Source organism: Centroberyx affinis, unplaced genomic scaffold, assembly GCF_046629955.1.
Source record: "Centroberyx affinis isolate AG114_WGS23_722 - 3 ecotype Tasmania unplaced genomic scaffold, CSIRO-AGI_Caff_v1 ptg002378l_1, whole genome shotgun sequence".
NCBI lineage: Eukaryota > Metazoa > Chordata > Actinopteri > Beryciformes > Berycidae > Centroberyx > Centroberyx affinis.
The window spans coordinates 157,501-172,500 of NW_027280634.1; the positions used below are offsets into that span (position 1 = coordinate 157,501).

At 45.2% G+C, this 15,000-nt stretch overlaps 2 protein-coding genes across 2 annotated transcripts in view; both read left to right on the plus strand.

The window, feature by feature from the left end:
- Positions 1 to 6,815, plus strand: part of LOC139656068 (collagen alpha-5(IV) chain-like) — a 33,671-nt gene extending 26,856 nt beyond the window's left edge. The window contains exons 16-23 of the mRNA XM_071533555.1: positions 887 to 931; positions 1,873 to 1,926; positions 3,418 to 3,459; positions 5,086 to 5,167; positions 5,615 to 5,650; positions 5,975 to 6,138; positions 6,539 to 6,631; positions 6,728 to 6,815. Of these exons, the coding sequence (XP_071389656.1) occupies positions 887 to 931; positions 1,873 to 1,926; positions 3,418 to 3,459; positions 5,086 to 5,167; positions 5,615 to 5,650; positions 5,975 to 6,138; positions 6,539 to 6,592 (477 nt within the window). The 3' untranslated portion in view covers positions 6,593 to 6,631; positions 6,728 to 6,815. The remainder of the gene's footprint in view (positions 1 to 886; positions 932 to 1,872; positions 1,927 to 3,417; positions 3,460 to 5,085; positions 5,168 to 5,614; positions 5,651 to 5,974; positions 6,139 to 6,538; positions 6,632 to 6,727) is intronic.
- A 3,823-nt stretch (positions 6,816 to 10,638) lies between these two features.
- LOC139656070 (collagen alpha-5(IV) chain-like) overlaps positions 10,639 to 15,000 on the plus strand; it is a gene marked incomplete at its 3' end in the record, with an annotated part of 16,683 nt that continues 12,321 nt past the window's right edge. The window contains exon 1 of the mRNA XM_071533557.1: positions 10,639 to 10,707. Coding sequence (XP_071389658.1) covers positions 10,639 to 10,707 — 69 coding nt within the window. The remainder of the gene's footprint in view (positions 10,708 to 15,000) is intronic.

The window sequence follows — 15,000 nt, forward strand, 5'->3', positions numbered from 1 at the left end:
GCAGGCCGTCTGAGACCAGCAGCAGCTCCTGCCGTGTCGAGTCGAGTCTGAGTCTTCGGTACACCGGAACGACTCATCAACAAAGCAGTATCTAAGTACGGCAAGCCCCGAGGGGAAAAACACAGGTCGGCACATGACACAAAACTATACGACCGCTCAGTACAACGACATACAGTTGTCTTACTAACACAGACAATATTGTTTGTTCGTTCAGTGAAACCATGTCACCGTCCCTACAACAATACAGCAGCAGGTTTGTGGTAAAGTACAGCAGGCGGGGTGATCAGTATAGACCACTTCCACAAAGAGCGGGTTGGAAAGTGCGATGTCTTCATTTAAGGTAGATGATCATTCAGTCGTTTAATGAGCTTTGGAAACTCGAAGTGCGAGGAACCGGTACGTACCGCTCCAGAGTCGGTGTTGATTAAAGGTGTTTCTACCTGCTCCTGTTTTTCTGAAGTGATTTGAGTTTTTTCCCGATGAATCGATAATCTCCGTTTCCTTCCCCAGAGAGTAACACTCTGCAGCATGTTCTGCAACCGCAAGAACAAACTTAGAATGAATAAATATGAGCAAACACAATTGTAGATAGTGTAGATGTGTAAAATAGTCTTATCACTGTCTGTCATTAATGCACAGTAGGAATGTAGGTTCAATATATTGCACCGATCAGTCTTGGGAATCATGGGAAAGAATTTCAGCAGATTTTATTCTCTAAACAGTCGGCCTTCTTACTGTTAATCTGGTAGTTTCCCCTTGTACGTTTTTTTTTTATTACGTGTCTTGTTCATTTGAATTCAATGTTTTTGTTCATATCAGGGTTTGGAGATGAAATTGTTGGATGAGGCTAAATGCTGGTCTAACATGGTCTGTGTTTATGTTTCAGGGTAAACCGGGGAAGGATGGAGCCGGCGGACTGTCTGGAACACCGGTAACATGCTCAGCTAACCATAACACCAACCAAACTACTACGCTAAAGTCAGTTTAGCATTCTGTTCCTCTTAAAGTCACAGTGGATTACTTCAGGTGTTAGCATTCTGCTATCTCTGTTCTATTTGAAGTCACGTTAGCATTCTGCTCCAGGTAGAATCAGTAAGGCTAGTCAAGTTTAATTAGAACAGTTAGAACCAGTCAAAGCCACAAAGGTCCCTGTAGGTCCAGTCTGAACCAGTCAGGTTCAGTTAGAAACAGTGGAAACCAATCAGAATCAGTTAGTACCAGTTAGGTCCAGTTGGAACCAGTCTGCACAAGTCAAAACCAGGCAGCTCCAGTCTGATCAAGCCATAACAAGGAAAAACCAGTCAGAGGTTCTGCCCACTCAGAACCAGACAGAACTAGACAGAACTAGACAGAACCAGACAGAACCAGACAGAACTAGACAGAACTAGACAGAACCAGACAGAACTAGACAGAACTAATCTAAACTGGTCAGAAGCAGATGTTTTCTACTGAATGTGTTTCTGTACACCCACAACAGGGGAACTGCTGATTCTTATGGTCCACACAGCGGCTGATCAGCTGTCTGTCTGTCTGTCTGTCTGTCTGCCTGCCTGCCTGTCTGTCTGTCTGTCTGCCTGTCTGCCTGTCTGTCTGCCTGTCTGCCTGCCTGCCTGTCTGCCTGCCTGCCTGCCTGCCTGCCTGTCTGTCTGCCTGTCTGCCTGCCTGCCTGCCTGCCTGTCTGTCTGTCTGTCTGTCTGTCTGTCTGTCTGCCTGCCTGCCTGTCTGTCTGTCTGTCTGTCTGTCTGTCTGCCTGTCTCTCTGTCTCTCTGCCTGTCTGTCTGTCTGTCTGCCTGTCTGTCTGTCTGTCTGCCTGTCTGTCTGTCTGTCTGTCTGTCTGCCTGCCTGTCTGTCTGTCTGTCTGTCTCTCTGCAGGGAGATCAAGGGGATCGTGGCTACCTGGGGCCTCCTGGGATTGAGGGAGCCAAGGTGAGTATTTCATGAAGTACACCAAGTACTACCACCACCAAGTACTACCACCACCAAGTACTACCACCACCAAGTACTATCACCACCAAGTACTATCACCACCAAGTACTACCACCACCAAGTACTACCACCACCAAGTACTACCACCACCAAGTACTACCACCACCAAGTACTATCACCACCAAGTACTACCCTCTCTGTGCAGCAGTGGACGAACACGTCGCATGTCCAGAATATTTGGCGTAAAAAAGACGATGTTTGCACTTAAAACTCAGGAAATGACATCATGCTTGACATTGATTGACAGCTGAAAAAAGTGACTTGAGGGTTTCCTCCTGTCTGTGGCATGTCGTCCACTAGGGCCGCCGCCCACCTGCTTATATTTCAGATAAATCAATTATGAATCAGATCATATTGATGATTATGTATGAAATTTAGTCAAACTCCATCTTGAAACTTGTGGAGAGGAACTGTGATGTTTCTGCACCAGTCATTCATCAGTATTGATCTGTGCTCAGCCGGTCCATCTGCCTGTCAGTATTGATTCAATCAGTATTGATTAATGACTGAGCACAGTCTTAGATCAGTATTGATCTGTGCTCAGCCTGCAGTGCAGAACCTTTTTCCAGAAGGTTCCACTGGACGCTCTTCATCAGCGACACTTCAGTGAGAATAAGACGACAGATTTGTTTGTGGAAAGATTATTTCTTCATATTTTCCTGATGCTGCTACTTTCTTTTGTGTTCGGCCATTTCAGTGACACTGCTTGTTATGCAAACTTTATATACTTCACTTTATATACTTCACTTTATATACTTCACTTTATATACTTCACTTTATATACTTCACTTTATAAACTTCACTTTATATACTTCACTTTATATACTTCACTTTATATACTTCACTTTATATACTTCACTTTATATACTTCACTTTATATACTTCACTTTATATACTTCACTTTATAAACTTCATTTTATAAACTTCACTGAATGACAATCCAACCCGAATCTGACTTATATCTGGTCATATTTGTCATATTGTTCTCAGTAAGCCTGAGCTTAGCTAATAAACTTAGCAAATAATTCTGTAAATGAAATGTGTGAAATCATGCGGCAGAGGTTTTAAACTGAATTATTTCTATATTTTATATAAAATTAATAAAATACTGCTGTGGCTGTTTGGTTGTAGAACATCATTTCAGAGGGACAAAGATGAAATTTACTGTTTCTTCATTGTATTTTTTTGTATGTTCAAAATAGAAATTCCAAATTTTTTTATGTAAATACATTTGTTGACAACAGTATTTTGTAATTTATTTTGACACATTTGATGAGCAAGTATTTGTAATCTGTAACAACAAACATTTTGATGTAGTCTTGCCTATCTCTGGTTAATACTGTGTGTGTGTGTGTGTGTGTGTGTGTGTGTGTGTGTGTGTGTGTGTGTGTGTGTGTGTGTGTGTGTGTGTGTGTGTGTGTGTGTGTTCAGGGGGAGAAAGGTGACCGTGGGTCTACTGGTCTTCCAGGAGAGGTGAGTTATGAGTTTTGACTGTTTTGAAAAGTTAGCTTTTAGCTAGTTAGCTGTTAGCTAGTTAGCTAACTAGCTGTTAGCACAGTTAACCACACTGAAACTTAACTAGCTAACAGAGTCAAGCTGCTACTGGACTAACTAAACATCGCACAAAAAGTTTGGAACTTTGTGTTTGGTAGATTATTTCTCTGTTGTAACAATGCTTCTTGGCAATACATTTTATACCGTTGGAAAGCCTGTTTATTTCCCTTTTAAATGGAGCCTCATTTGTAAGGAACATGCATTTGTGGGATGAGCAGCACAGCTGAGTATGTGGGTTGCGCTCATGAAAAATTTGCCAAATCTTCTCTGCCAATGCAAAACAGCTTATTCTGCTGTTGCTATTGACTCTTGTTTGGTGTTGTTTGGTGGATTGGATGATTGAAGTCTATCAGTAACAAGGAAGAAACAAGAGATATTGGCAATTTTACAATTTATTCATTTAACAAACAGTCAGGAGCCTCAGTAGCGTGTGGAAGAACCATACACAGCCACAACAGCCTGGCACCTCCTCCTCATGCTGGTCACCAGCCTGGTCACACACTGCTGTGGGATGGCATTCCACTCCTCAACCAGGATTTGTCGCGAGTCAGCCGACGTGGTTGTGTCGGTCACTCTAGCACGAACAGCACGCCCGAGCCGATCCCATAAGTGTTCAGTTGGGTTGAGGTCAGGACTGTTGGCAGGCCGTTCCATTCTCTCTACTCCCAAATTCTGGAGGTAGTCTCTGATAAACCCCGCTCTGTGGGGGCGAGCGTTGTCATCTTGGAGGATGGAGTTCGGTCCCAGACTGTGGAGATATGGGATCGCCACCGGTTGCGGAATCTCATCTCGATATCTCTCTGCGTTGAGATCGCCTCCGATGATGACGAGCCTCGTTTTTCCAGTGATGGAGATGCCGCCCCACACCATCACACCGCCTCCACCAAAAGGTGTTACTCTATCGGTGCAGCGATCAGCATAGCGTTCTCCCCGTCTTCTCCACACTGTGACCCTACGATCCAACTTCGTAGGCAGAATCTGGACTCATCGCTGAACATAACGTTCCTCCACATGTTCAGGTTCCAGTGCAGGTGCCAAGCAGGTACCTGATTGTCAGCACCTGGGGGACCGGAAGCTCAAAACAAGAGTCAATAGCAACAGCAGAATAAGCTGTTTGGCATTGGCAGAGAAGATTTGGCAAATTTACATGAGCGCAACCCACATACTCAGCTGTGCTGCTCATCCCACAAATGCATGTTCCTTACAAATGAGGCTCCATTTAAAAGGGAAATAAACAGGCTTTCCAACGGTATAAAATGTATTGTCAAGAAGCATTGTTACAACAGAGAAATAATCTACCAAACACAAAGTTCCGAACTTTTTGTTCGATGTTTAGTTACCTTAAAGCTACAATATGCAATTTTAAAGTATCAATAAGCACGATTTATCATTCCTTCTCCGTCTGCTTCACACACCTGTGATGACATCATCAAGATGACTGACAGGTGTCGGGTGGGGGAGGAGGGCGGGGCTAACACTATACCTGCTGTCTGAAGCTGGACGGTTTCATATCGTCTGTAACTGTGGTGTGTGTCGTGTTTCCAGCTGATCCAGGTGAACCACTTCCTGAAGGGCCGGCAAGGCCCCCCCGGCCCCCCGGGACCCCCGGGACCCGCTGGACAGACAGGTACAACAGCCTGGTCCCAACATCAATGTGCTCCATTTGAAATTAGACTCATTTACAGGATAGTAGATAACAGACATGTTGTCAGTAAGATGAACCTCAGGACAACAGACGTGTTGTCAGGACAACAGACGTGTTGTCAGTAAGCTGAACCTCAGGACAACAGACGTGTTGTCAGGACAACAGACGTGTTGTCAGGACAACAGACATGTCAGTTATATCTCAGCTCTGTCCCTCAGCAGATGTTTCATTAACATCATGAAGCCTGTTGAACAGACAGCAGAGCTGTTGACTTGTTTGAATGTGATTGGTGATGAGAGTCTGTTTGGATTGGACAGCTGATAGCCAATCAGCTGGCAGCCAATCAGCTGGCAGCCAATCAGCTGGCAGCATGCAGGACTTCAGTGGCTGAACTAACGCTGCGCTCCGTCTGTCTGATCTCTCTTCCAGGAGTCATCGGTTTTCCTGGAATGCAGGGAGAGCCAGGTAGACACCAGCTTCTCTCTCTCTCTCTCTGTCTCTCTCTCTCTCCCTCCCTCTCTCTCTTTCTCTCTCTCTCTCTCTCTCTCTCTGTCTCTCTCCCTCCCTCTCTGTCTCTCTCTCTCTCTCTCTCTGCCTCTCTCTCTCTGCCTCTCTCTGTCTCTCTCTCTCTCTCTCTCTCTCTCTCTCTCTCTCTCTCTCTCTCTCTGCTGTGCTGAATAGCATCATGTTATATTTGATAATAATAATAATACTAATAATAATAACTGTCAAAAACACTAATAACATAAGATCAAAGCTAGAGGACAGACCTCCTGTCTCCCCCTCCAGGCGGGGCCCCCCCTGGCCCCCCGGACCCCCCGGACCTCCAGGCTTCACTGGAGTCAAAGGAGAGGGTGGAGAGCCGGGTTCCTTCGTCATCGGACCCCCAGGAACATCCGGAACCCCAGGAGATAAGGGACCAGACGGAGAACCTGGAGACCCAGGAATACCAGGTGAAGAGAGAGACAGAGAGAGAGAGAGAGAGAGAGACAGAGGGAGAGAGAGGGAGAGAGAGACAGAGAGAGAGAGACAGAGAGAGAGAGACAGAGAGAGACACAGAGGGAGAGAGAGGGAGGGAGAGAGACAGAGAGAGAGAGAGACAGAGAGGGAGAGAGAGGGAGGGAGAGAGACAGAGAGAGAGAGAGACAGAGAGAAAGAGAGAGAGAGAGGGAGAGAGAGAGAGAGAGAGAGAGAGAGAGAGAGAGAGAGGGAGAGAGAGAGAGACAGAGAGAAAGAGAGAGGGAGGGAGAGAGAGAGAGACAGAGAGAGGGAGGGAGAGAGAGAGAGACAGAGAGAAAGAGAGAGAGAGAGGGAGAGAGAGAGAGGTGTGTGTCTGAGTGTGTTTTCTGTCAGATCTCCTGCAGGACGAACCCGGCCCTCCGGGACCCAAAGGTGTCAGAGGCATGATGGGAGTTCATGGAAACAGAGGAGACTATGGACAGAAAGGTAGGAAACTAAAATATATATCTGTTAATGAAATGCTCTCTATTATAGTGATTGATTGATTGATTGATTGATTGATCGGTTGATCGGTTGTGTCAGGTGACAAGGGAGAGGTGTGTAGGATCTGCTCTCGTAGTTTGGTGACCTCTGGACTCCCTGGCCCCCCCGGAGAGCCTGGTGACCCCGGGTATACAGGTAAGAGTCACAACACTTCTGACCTTTGACCTCTAAACAGCGCCCCCTGCTGAAACACTGTCACCCCAGTATGAGCTTTGTTTCACCCTGGTATTGATCCAGTGGCTGACAGTAGGGCTGGGCGATATGGACCAAAAATCATATCTCAGTATTTTTAGGCTGAATGGCGATACACGATATATATCTCTGTATTTTCTACACAGTGGGCTAAATGTTCAGTTGTCAGTAGAGCTGGGCCATATGGACAAAATCAAATATCACAATATTTTTAACCGAATACCTCGATATCGATATTGCGACAATATTGTAGGGATGACTATTGGTGCTTTCACAAAATATTTACACCATGAGATTTTTGATAAATAATCATCAGTAATGTGGATATAATGACTAAGTGGGTAAAGACAAATAATAGAACAGCTAGAACAGTCTGGTAAGTTCAGGAAATGACATCACTTTACTGTAATGCAGCCTTTAAAACCAGGAAAACACACTTATGCCATATCACCATATTACCATATCCAAAATCTAAGACGATATCTAGTCTCATATCACGATATCGATATAATATCGATATATTGCCCAGCCCTAGCTGACAGTGAGCTCCAGGGGCCCCAGGTAAAATACAGAAAAAACTAAATGTATTTATTGATGCATTTATTAGAAGGCAGCCAATGAGAGAAGAGGACTGTTCTAATCCGATTCGCTCTCCCAGCTGTAGTAGAAATCACTAAATCACATAACAACACCAACCGCTTCAGACGGACCACATGAGACCCAGCAGGTCTGAACTGAACTGACATGAAAGAGTCTGCACCTGTGATTTAGAGGAAGGTTCTGAATATTATCAATATCTGGATCCTCTGCAGTAAAACAGCTGGAATTCAGTTCTGAAGGTTTATTTCAATCTACAAGTTTCCATCTCTTCTAGAATCCATGAAAATATTCCCAGAACTTAGATTTGGTCCAATAAATTCTGGACTGCAGACTTCTCACTCATTTATCAGACGCTGCAGGACAGCCTGTGGTTCCTGAGAGAACAGCACAGTTCTACATCCTGACAACAACAACATGGCCACACATGCTGTTCTTAAAGGAATAGTTCACCCAAAAATTCAAATTCAGTCATCATCTCCTCCCCCATGTCAGTGTAAACTCTAGTTTACCCCTCTAGTTAACCCTCTCTGGAGCTTCCAGCTGGACTCCAGCAGCTTCTGCAAAACAGCTGAAGTCTCTGAGGACCGATCCGATCTGTAGAGTTCAGAAAATAACCACAAATAACCATAAAATGACTCCATACAGCTCTGAAGCACAATCCAAGTCTTCTGACACCGTGCGATCGCTCTGTGAGTGGAGAAAAAATAAACTGGATCCATTACGCCTCTAGAGGGCTCACAGCTGTCCGATAGATGTGCATTTAGCATTGAGGTCAAATTCGAGAGTCGCAGCCTAATAAAGTAAGAGGCCTCCAGTTATTAAGGGTTTTTATATTGTCCATTAACTTCCTGCTTTAGCAATAATGACATCACACCTTCCCTCTGAGATGGAGACAGTTTTTCTTGTTCATATGAAAATGTAAAGCATGCAAGAAGATGATCTTTAATCTCAGAGAAAAAGGTTTGGTACTCCGTCCAAGCCTGGCGACCCCCTGGTTGAAAAAAGTAAATGACTTTATATAACTTCTGTCAATGTTCTAACCCCCTTCGCTTTGTGGACTATAGTTATTTTCTTCTGAGAAGATTTTATTAAAAAATATTAGCTGTGGTGATGTGAAGCTCGACCCCTCTAGTGAAACCATTTTTTTTTTGCTTTGATTCTGATCATTTAATCTAAGAAAAAATCTGGTACACTTTTCTCCCTTTTCCATCCATGTTACAATTATAATTACAATTTCCCATCTGGCAGATGCTTTTATCCAAAGCGACGTACACATGAGATTTTAGGGTCTTGTTGTGGTGCAGCACCAGGTGGTCTCTCCTTGGCAAAGCGTAGTGAGCGGGAGGGAGCGTAGACCTGAATGAGGAGTTCAGGTCGGTCGGAGCCGCTTTGTAGGCGAGTATCAAGGACTTGAACTGGATGCGGGCGACTGGGAGCCAGAGGAGGGAGATGAACAGCGGAGTGACATGTGCTCTGTTGGGGGTGAAGACCGGACGCTCCGCCTGTTCTGGATCATCTGCAGAGGTTTGAGCTACATGCCGGGAGCCCTGCCAGGAAGGAGCTGCAGGAGTCAAGGCTGATATTACAAGAGCCTGAACCAGGAGTTGTGCTGCATGTTCAGACAGGTAGGGTCTGATCTTCCTGATGTTGTACAGAGCAAATCCACATGACCGAGCGACAGAAGCCACATGCTCCTTGAAGGTTAGCTGGTCATCAATCATGACACCCAAGTTTCTGGCAGACTTTGTGGGTATGAGCTCAGTTGATTCGAGCTGGATACTGATCTGTTGTTGTACAGAGGGACTGGCTGGGATGACAAGGAGCTCAGTCTTTGACAGGTGAAGCTGAAGGTGGCGTTCCTTCATCCAAGCCCAGATATCGGCGAGGCATGCCGATATCCGTGCAGAGACTGTGGGGTCGTCTGGCGGGAACGACAGGAGGAGCTGGGTATCGTCAGCATATGAATGATAAGAGAAGCCATGTGAGCGGATCACTGCACCCAGTGAGGTGGTGTATATTGAGAAGAGAAGGGGTCCAAGCACTGACCCTTGAGGTTCCCCTGTGGACAAGCAGTGGGATTTAGACACTTCCCCTCTCCAAGACCCTCTGAAGGCTCTCCCTGAGAGGCAGGACTCAAACCAGCGGAGAGCGGATCCTGAGGAGCCGAGCTCAGCGAGTGTGGAGAGGAGGATTTGGTGGTTAACCGTGTCAAAGGCGGCCGATAGGTCAAGTAGCAGTAGGACAGAGGACTGACCGGCAGCTCCAGCCGATCGCAGTGTTTCCACTACAGACGAGAGCGCAGTCTGGTAGAGTGTCGGCGTTTGAAGCCAGACTGGTTAGGATCATACAGGCGGTTCTCAGAAAGGAATTCAGAGACTTGATCAAGTATTTTGGAAAGGAAGGTGAGGAGTTAAACCAGCCTGTAACCTGAGATGGGCTGAGTGTAGGTTTCTTTAGCAGAGGGGTAACCCGGGCTTGCTTAAAAGCAGTGGGGAACACACCTGCTGTAAGTGAGGAGCTGATGATGTGTGTGACTGCAGGGATAAGAGTGGGCGAGATGGCCTGCAGGAGGTTGGAGGGTATGGGGTCCAACGGACAGGTAGTGGGCCGAGAGTCCAGCAGAAGTTTGGAGACTTGCTCTTCAGTGAGATGGGAAAAGGACAGGAGTGAGGTCCTGTTAGCTGGTGGCAGCAGACTGAGTTGGTCAGGCTCAGAGAACTGATTACTGATGGTAGAAACCTTATCAGTAAAGAAGGATGCAAAGAGGTCAGCCGTGAGCAAACTTGAGGGTGGAGGTGGTGGAGGTTTGAGGAGTGAATTAAAAGTTGAAAATAATTTCAGAGCGTCTTTGGCGCTGCTGATTTTCTCCTGATAGTAAGTGGTCTTGGCACTTTTTAGATGGGAGGAGAATGCCGATAAGAGAGCTTGATAGTCAGTGAGGTCAGTGGGATCACTGGATTTGCGCCATTTTCTCTCAGCTGCTCTGAGCCCGTTGCTCTCTGATGACACCGGTGAGCCATGGACTGGGGGGGGGGGGGGGGTGTTATGAGCAGGTTTAGATGAGAGTGGGCAGAGATTGTCTAGAGAGACGGCTAGTGAGGAGCAGTGTGTCTGTAGCCTCATTGACATGGAGTGAGGAGAACTCTTTATGAGGGGGCATGGTAGCCGAGACCTCATCGGAGAGCCGAGCCGGTGTGAGGGACCGGAGGTTCCGTCTGAAGGAGACCGTTTGTGGCAGAACGTGAGGAACGGTAAGGAAACTGTGAATTGAACAAAGAAGTGGTCTGACAGATGTAAGGGGGTGACAGTCAGATTTGCCGTGGAACAGTTTCAAGTCACAATCAGATCGAGTGTATCGCCCGCTTTGTGTGTGGGAGCGGTGGAGACCAGTTTGAGGTCAAATGAGGACAGAAGTGTAAGGAAGTTAGCCGCTTGGGGTTTGTCAAGATAGAGATTCATGTCCCCCATGACAATCAGTGGGGTGCCATCTTCAGGAATGGCTGAGAGTAGCATGTCCAGTTCAACAACAAAGTTCCCCAGTAGCCCTGGTGGGCGATATATGATAACCACAAATAGTTTGACAGGAGCGGTAACCATGATTGCCTGGTATTCAAAGGAGGAGTTATTGCTTAGAGGAGAAAGCTTAGTGAATTTCCAGTCTTTGGAAATAAGGGCCCCTGTGCCACCTCCAGCCCAACAGAACGAGGTGTGTGGGAGAAAGTAGAGTCAGCTGACAGTGCAGCTGGTGTGGCTGTGTTATCTGGACGGATCCAGGTTTCGGTCAGGGCTAGGACCTGAATGTCAGATAGGTTTGCAAGTGCTTGGATAAATTCTGTTTTATTTACAACAGACTGACAGTTCCAAGCCAAAAGAAAAAGAGGAGGAAGTAGTTGAGGCTTTTCTGAGAGAGTAGAGGTTCTCAGGATCACGCTGTGTTTTGTGACTGATGCGTTTTTTTCGGTTGACCTGGATGACCGGGATATATTGGTAGCACATGGTGAGTGAGAAGGCAGGCCAAGAGAGTAAATAGTAGATAAGAATAACTTATCAGTGTCCTTGCTGGACTCGCACAGGTAGACTCGAAGGTCTAACACAATTAGGTCTTCATACAATAATGGCTGACGCTACAGCGCAGCTTACTTGTTTAAATAGCAGTCTCGGCGCGGATATCGGCATGCCTCGCCGACATCTCAGCTTGGATGAAGGAACGCCACCTTCAGCTTAACTTGTCAAAGACTGAGCTCCTTGTCATCCCAGCCAGTCCCTCTATACAACAACAAATCAGTATCCAGCTCGAATCAACTGAGCTCATACCCACAAAGTCTGCCAGAAACTTGGGTGTCATGATTGATGACCAGCTAACCTTCAAGGAGCATGTGGCTTCTGTTGCTCGGTCATGCCGATTTGCTCTATACAATATCAGGAAGATCAGACCCTACCTGTCTGAGCATGCAGCACAACTCCTGGTTCAGGCTCTTGTAATATCAGCCTTGACTACTGCAACTCCGTACTGGCAGGGCTCCCGGCCTGCACTTTCAAACCTCTGCAGATGATCCAGAACGCGGCGGAGCGTCCGGTCTTCAACCCCAAAAGAGCACATGTCACTCCGCTATTCATCTCCCTCCACTGGCTCCCAGTCGCCCGCATCCAGTTCAAGTCCTTGATGCTCGCCTACAAAACAATAACCAAAACGGCTCCGACCGACCTGAACTCCCTCATTCAGGTCTACGCTCCCTCCCGCTCACTACGCTCTGCCATGGAGCGGCGCCTGGTGCTGCCACCTCAGCAAGGCCCTAAGTCTCTAGCCAGACTCTTCTTCTGTGGTTCCTCCTCTGCCACCACAGCAAGGCCCTAAGTCTCTAGCCAGACTCTTCTTCTGTGGTTCCTCCTCTGCCACCACAGCAAGGCCCTAAGTCTCTATCCAGACTCTTCTTCTGTGGTTCCCCGGTGGTGGAACGAGTTGCCAAACTCCATTCGATCCACAGAATCCCTCCCTATCCTTAAGAAAAGGCTAAAGACCCAGCTCTTTAGCGAATACCTCCTTTCATAAAAAAAAAAAATAAAAAAAAAAAAAAAATTTGATGCACTCTATGCATTGCCTCATAGCACTACCTTGTAGCACCTTTGTCCTGTTGGATCAGAACTTAGCTCTATAGCTCTTACTCTCGTTGTTCTCTCCTATCTAGAAACTTGCTTGTGTTGTATGCAAATCTCATGTGTAAGTCGCTTTGGATAAAAGCGTCTGCCAAATGTGAAATTGTAAATTGTAAATTGTAAATTGAAATGACCCAGCTGTTCCTCTTCACGGCTCGTTAGCAGGGCTGGACCCGCGTCAGCTGACCCACCTATCAAAACTCAGAGAGTGAAACCAGGAAGTGCTCAGTCACAACAAAGCCTGACAACAGCCTAAGTCCAAATCTAACCCAGAAACAAAGATTCAAAACCCTTACTGACCGTCTCCTATATTCCAGATCAGAGCTTGTAAGGCCTGGATTCCAGACTGTATTGTTCCGTCCTGCGTGGCAGAGGTTCTTTTTTGCTTTTTTGTGCTTCTACCAGTAGGCTACGTAGTTAAATGGTTTCTTTTTTTGTCTGTTTTAATTGTGTTTATTTATTTCCTACTTTGTTGTGCTGTAGCCTACAGACAAACTTAATACAGTTAAGTCCAGTTATGAACGACATGGGTCAAAGATTTGTGGCTGTGTTTCAGTTGTTAAAAATACATTAATTTCACATACAGTGCCTGTTAGCAGGAGGAGAACACTTGCATTTCTTCTCCTTTTCTCCTCGGTTATAACGTCCATGATGTGATATACGATCGGGAGTCTGCACAGGGTGTTTTATTTTGAAAATTCACCGGATGCTCTACCGTTCCTGTGTCTGACTTCCTGCCCAGCTCCATCTGCTCTGTGCAGCTTGACGCGGCTTCTGTCAGAAACAGACTAGCTGTGTGTTTTTATGGGAGCAGAGCGGAGCGTCTGCTGGAAGCATCGTCTAGAGCGGCCGCGGTCAGCTCCGGCGGCCATGTTGCAGCCGCCTCCGGTGGAACCCGGGCATAAGATTTTAGTGAAAATCCCCTTTCAGATTTCCACAACAAAACAACAGATAGAGGGCGTGACCCGCGTCAGCTGACCCACCTATCGAAACTCAGAGAGTGACAATCAATAACTCCTCTTACTTTCTCCATATGGAGGATTTCTAATTCTCGCTGTTTTTGTTGCGACATGGCTAAAATCTCCGCTGATGGATTCACAGTTGAATCTATTTGATAATTAAGTTTTTCTATCTCTACATTCAAAAACAAACTGCTTTCTTTTTTCTTCCTTGATGGATTAGTTGAACAAGCATTGAAATGAAAAAAATCATTTAGAAACGTTTTTGTTTTCTCTATAAACTGAGAGTCATTTAACAGACTGGTTACATTTCCAATATCCAAACACAAACTGTTCATCAGCTGCATGTTAACTTGGCTTCCTACAGTCAGACTGACTTCTGAGTGCCGCCGGCTCTGTGCCTTGCTCAGAGGAACCGAGGAAGTCTCACCTGCTTCTCTCCTCCAGGTCCAGCCGGCCTTCCAGGGAGTAAAGGTCACAGAGGGGTGAAAGGTATCGGAGGACTCACTGGTCCACAGGTCAGCACCTCATTATAATCTGATTACCTCCTGAAATTACCTCAATAATTACAATAATCACTAGTCATTGTGGGGCACCAACTGACACCTTGTGAATTTCGTGCACAAAATGTATGAAGTGGCACAAAGTGCATTTATGTCCAAAAACACCTTTTTCATGGACAAAATGAAAACAGTGTTTTCATTTTGAAATGAATTTGAAATGAAAACAGTGTTTTCATTTTGTGGATGAAATAAGCTTATATTTAAATAAAATGTTGTATTTATGTAGACTTATTAATTTGTATTAACATTACATACATTTATTTCATGAACCACATGTCAGGCATTAAATCAAGCTAACGCTTCAGTTCATATTTCAACCAGTAGATGGCAGTCAGGTGCTGCAGAGAGCTGGCCCTCTGGAAGAGTCGCTCACATTTTACATTGTGTTGCAGATTATATATGTATTTATATATATACAGTATATATATATATATACGTAAATATATATATATATATACACACACAGTGTATATATATACAGTGTATATATATATATATATATATATATACGTAAATATATATATATATATATATATACACACACAGTGTATATATATATATATATATACACAGTATATATAATCAACACTACAGTCATTGAATACTTAAACTTGAAGGCAAGGTGGAAAGAAAAAGTCTCACAGCTGCATGGCCTCCATTCATAAAGTCATTATTATTTCTACTTTATTTAGGGTTAGGGTCATTATTATTTTATTTATTTGATTTGATCAGAATATTTTCACGGATTCAGAGTAAAAACAACTATTGATCTACTAATTCATGTAGACTAATTGACAATTTAATGAAAATGTTCTCTCATTTGAATTTAGAGTCTTCTACATTT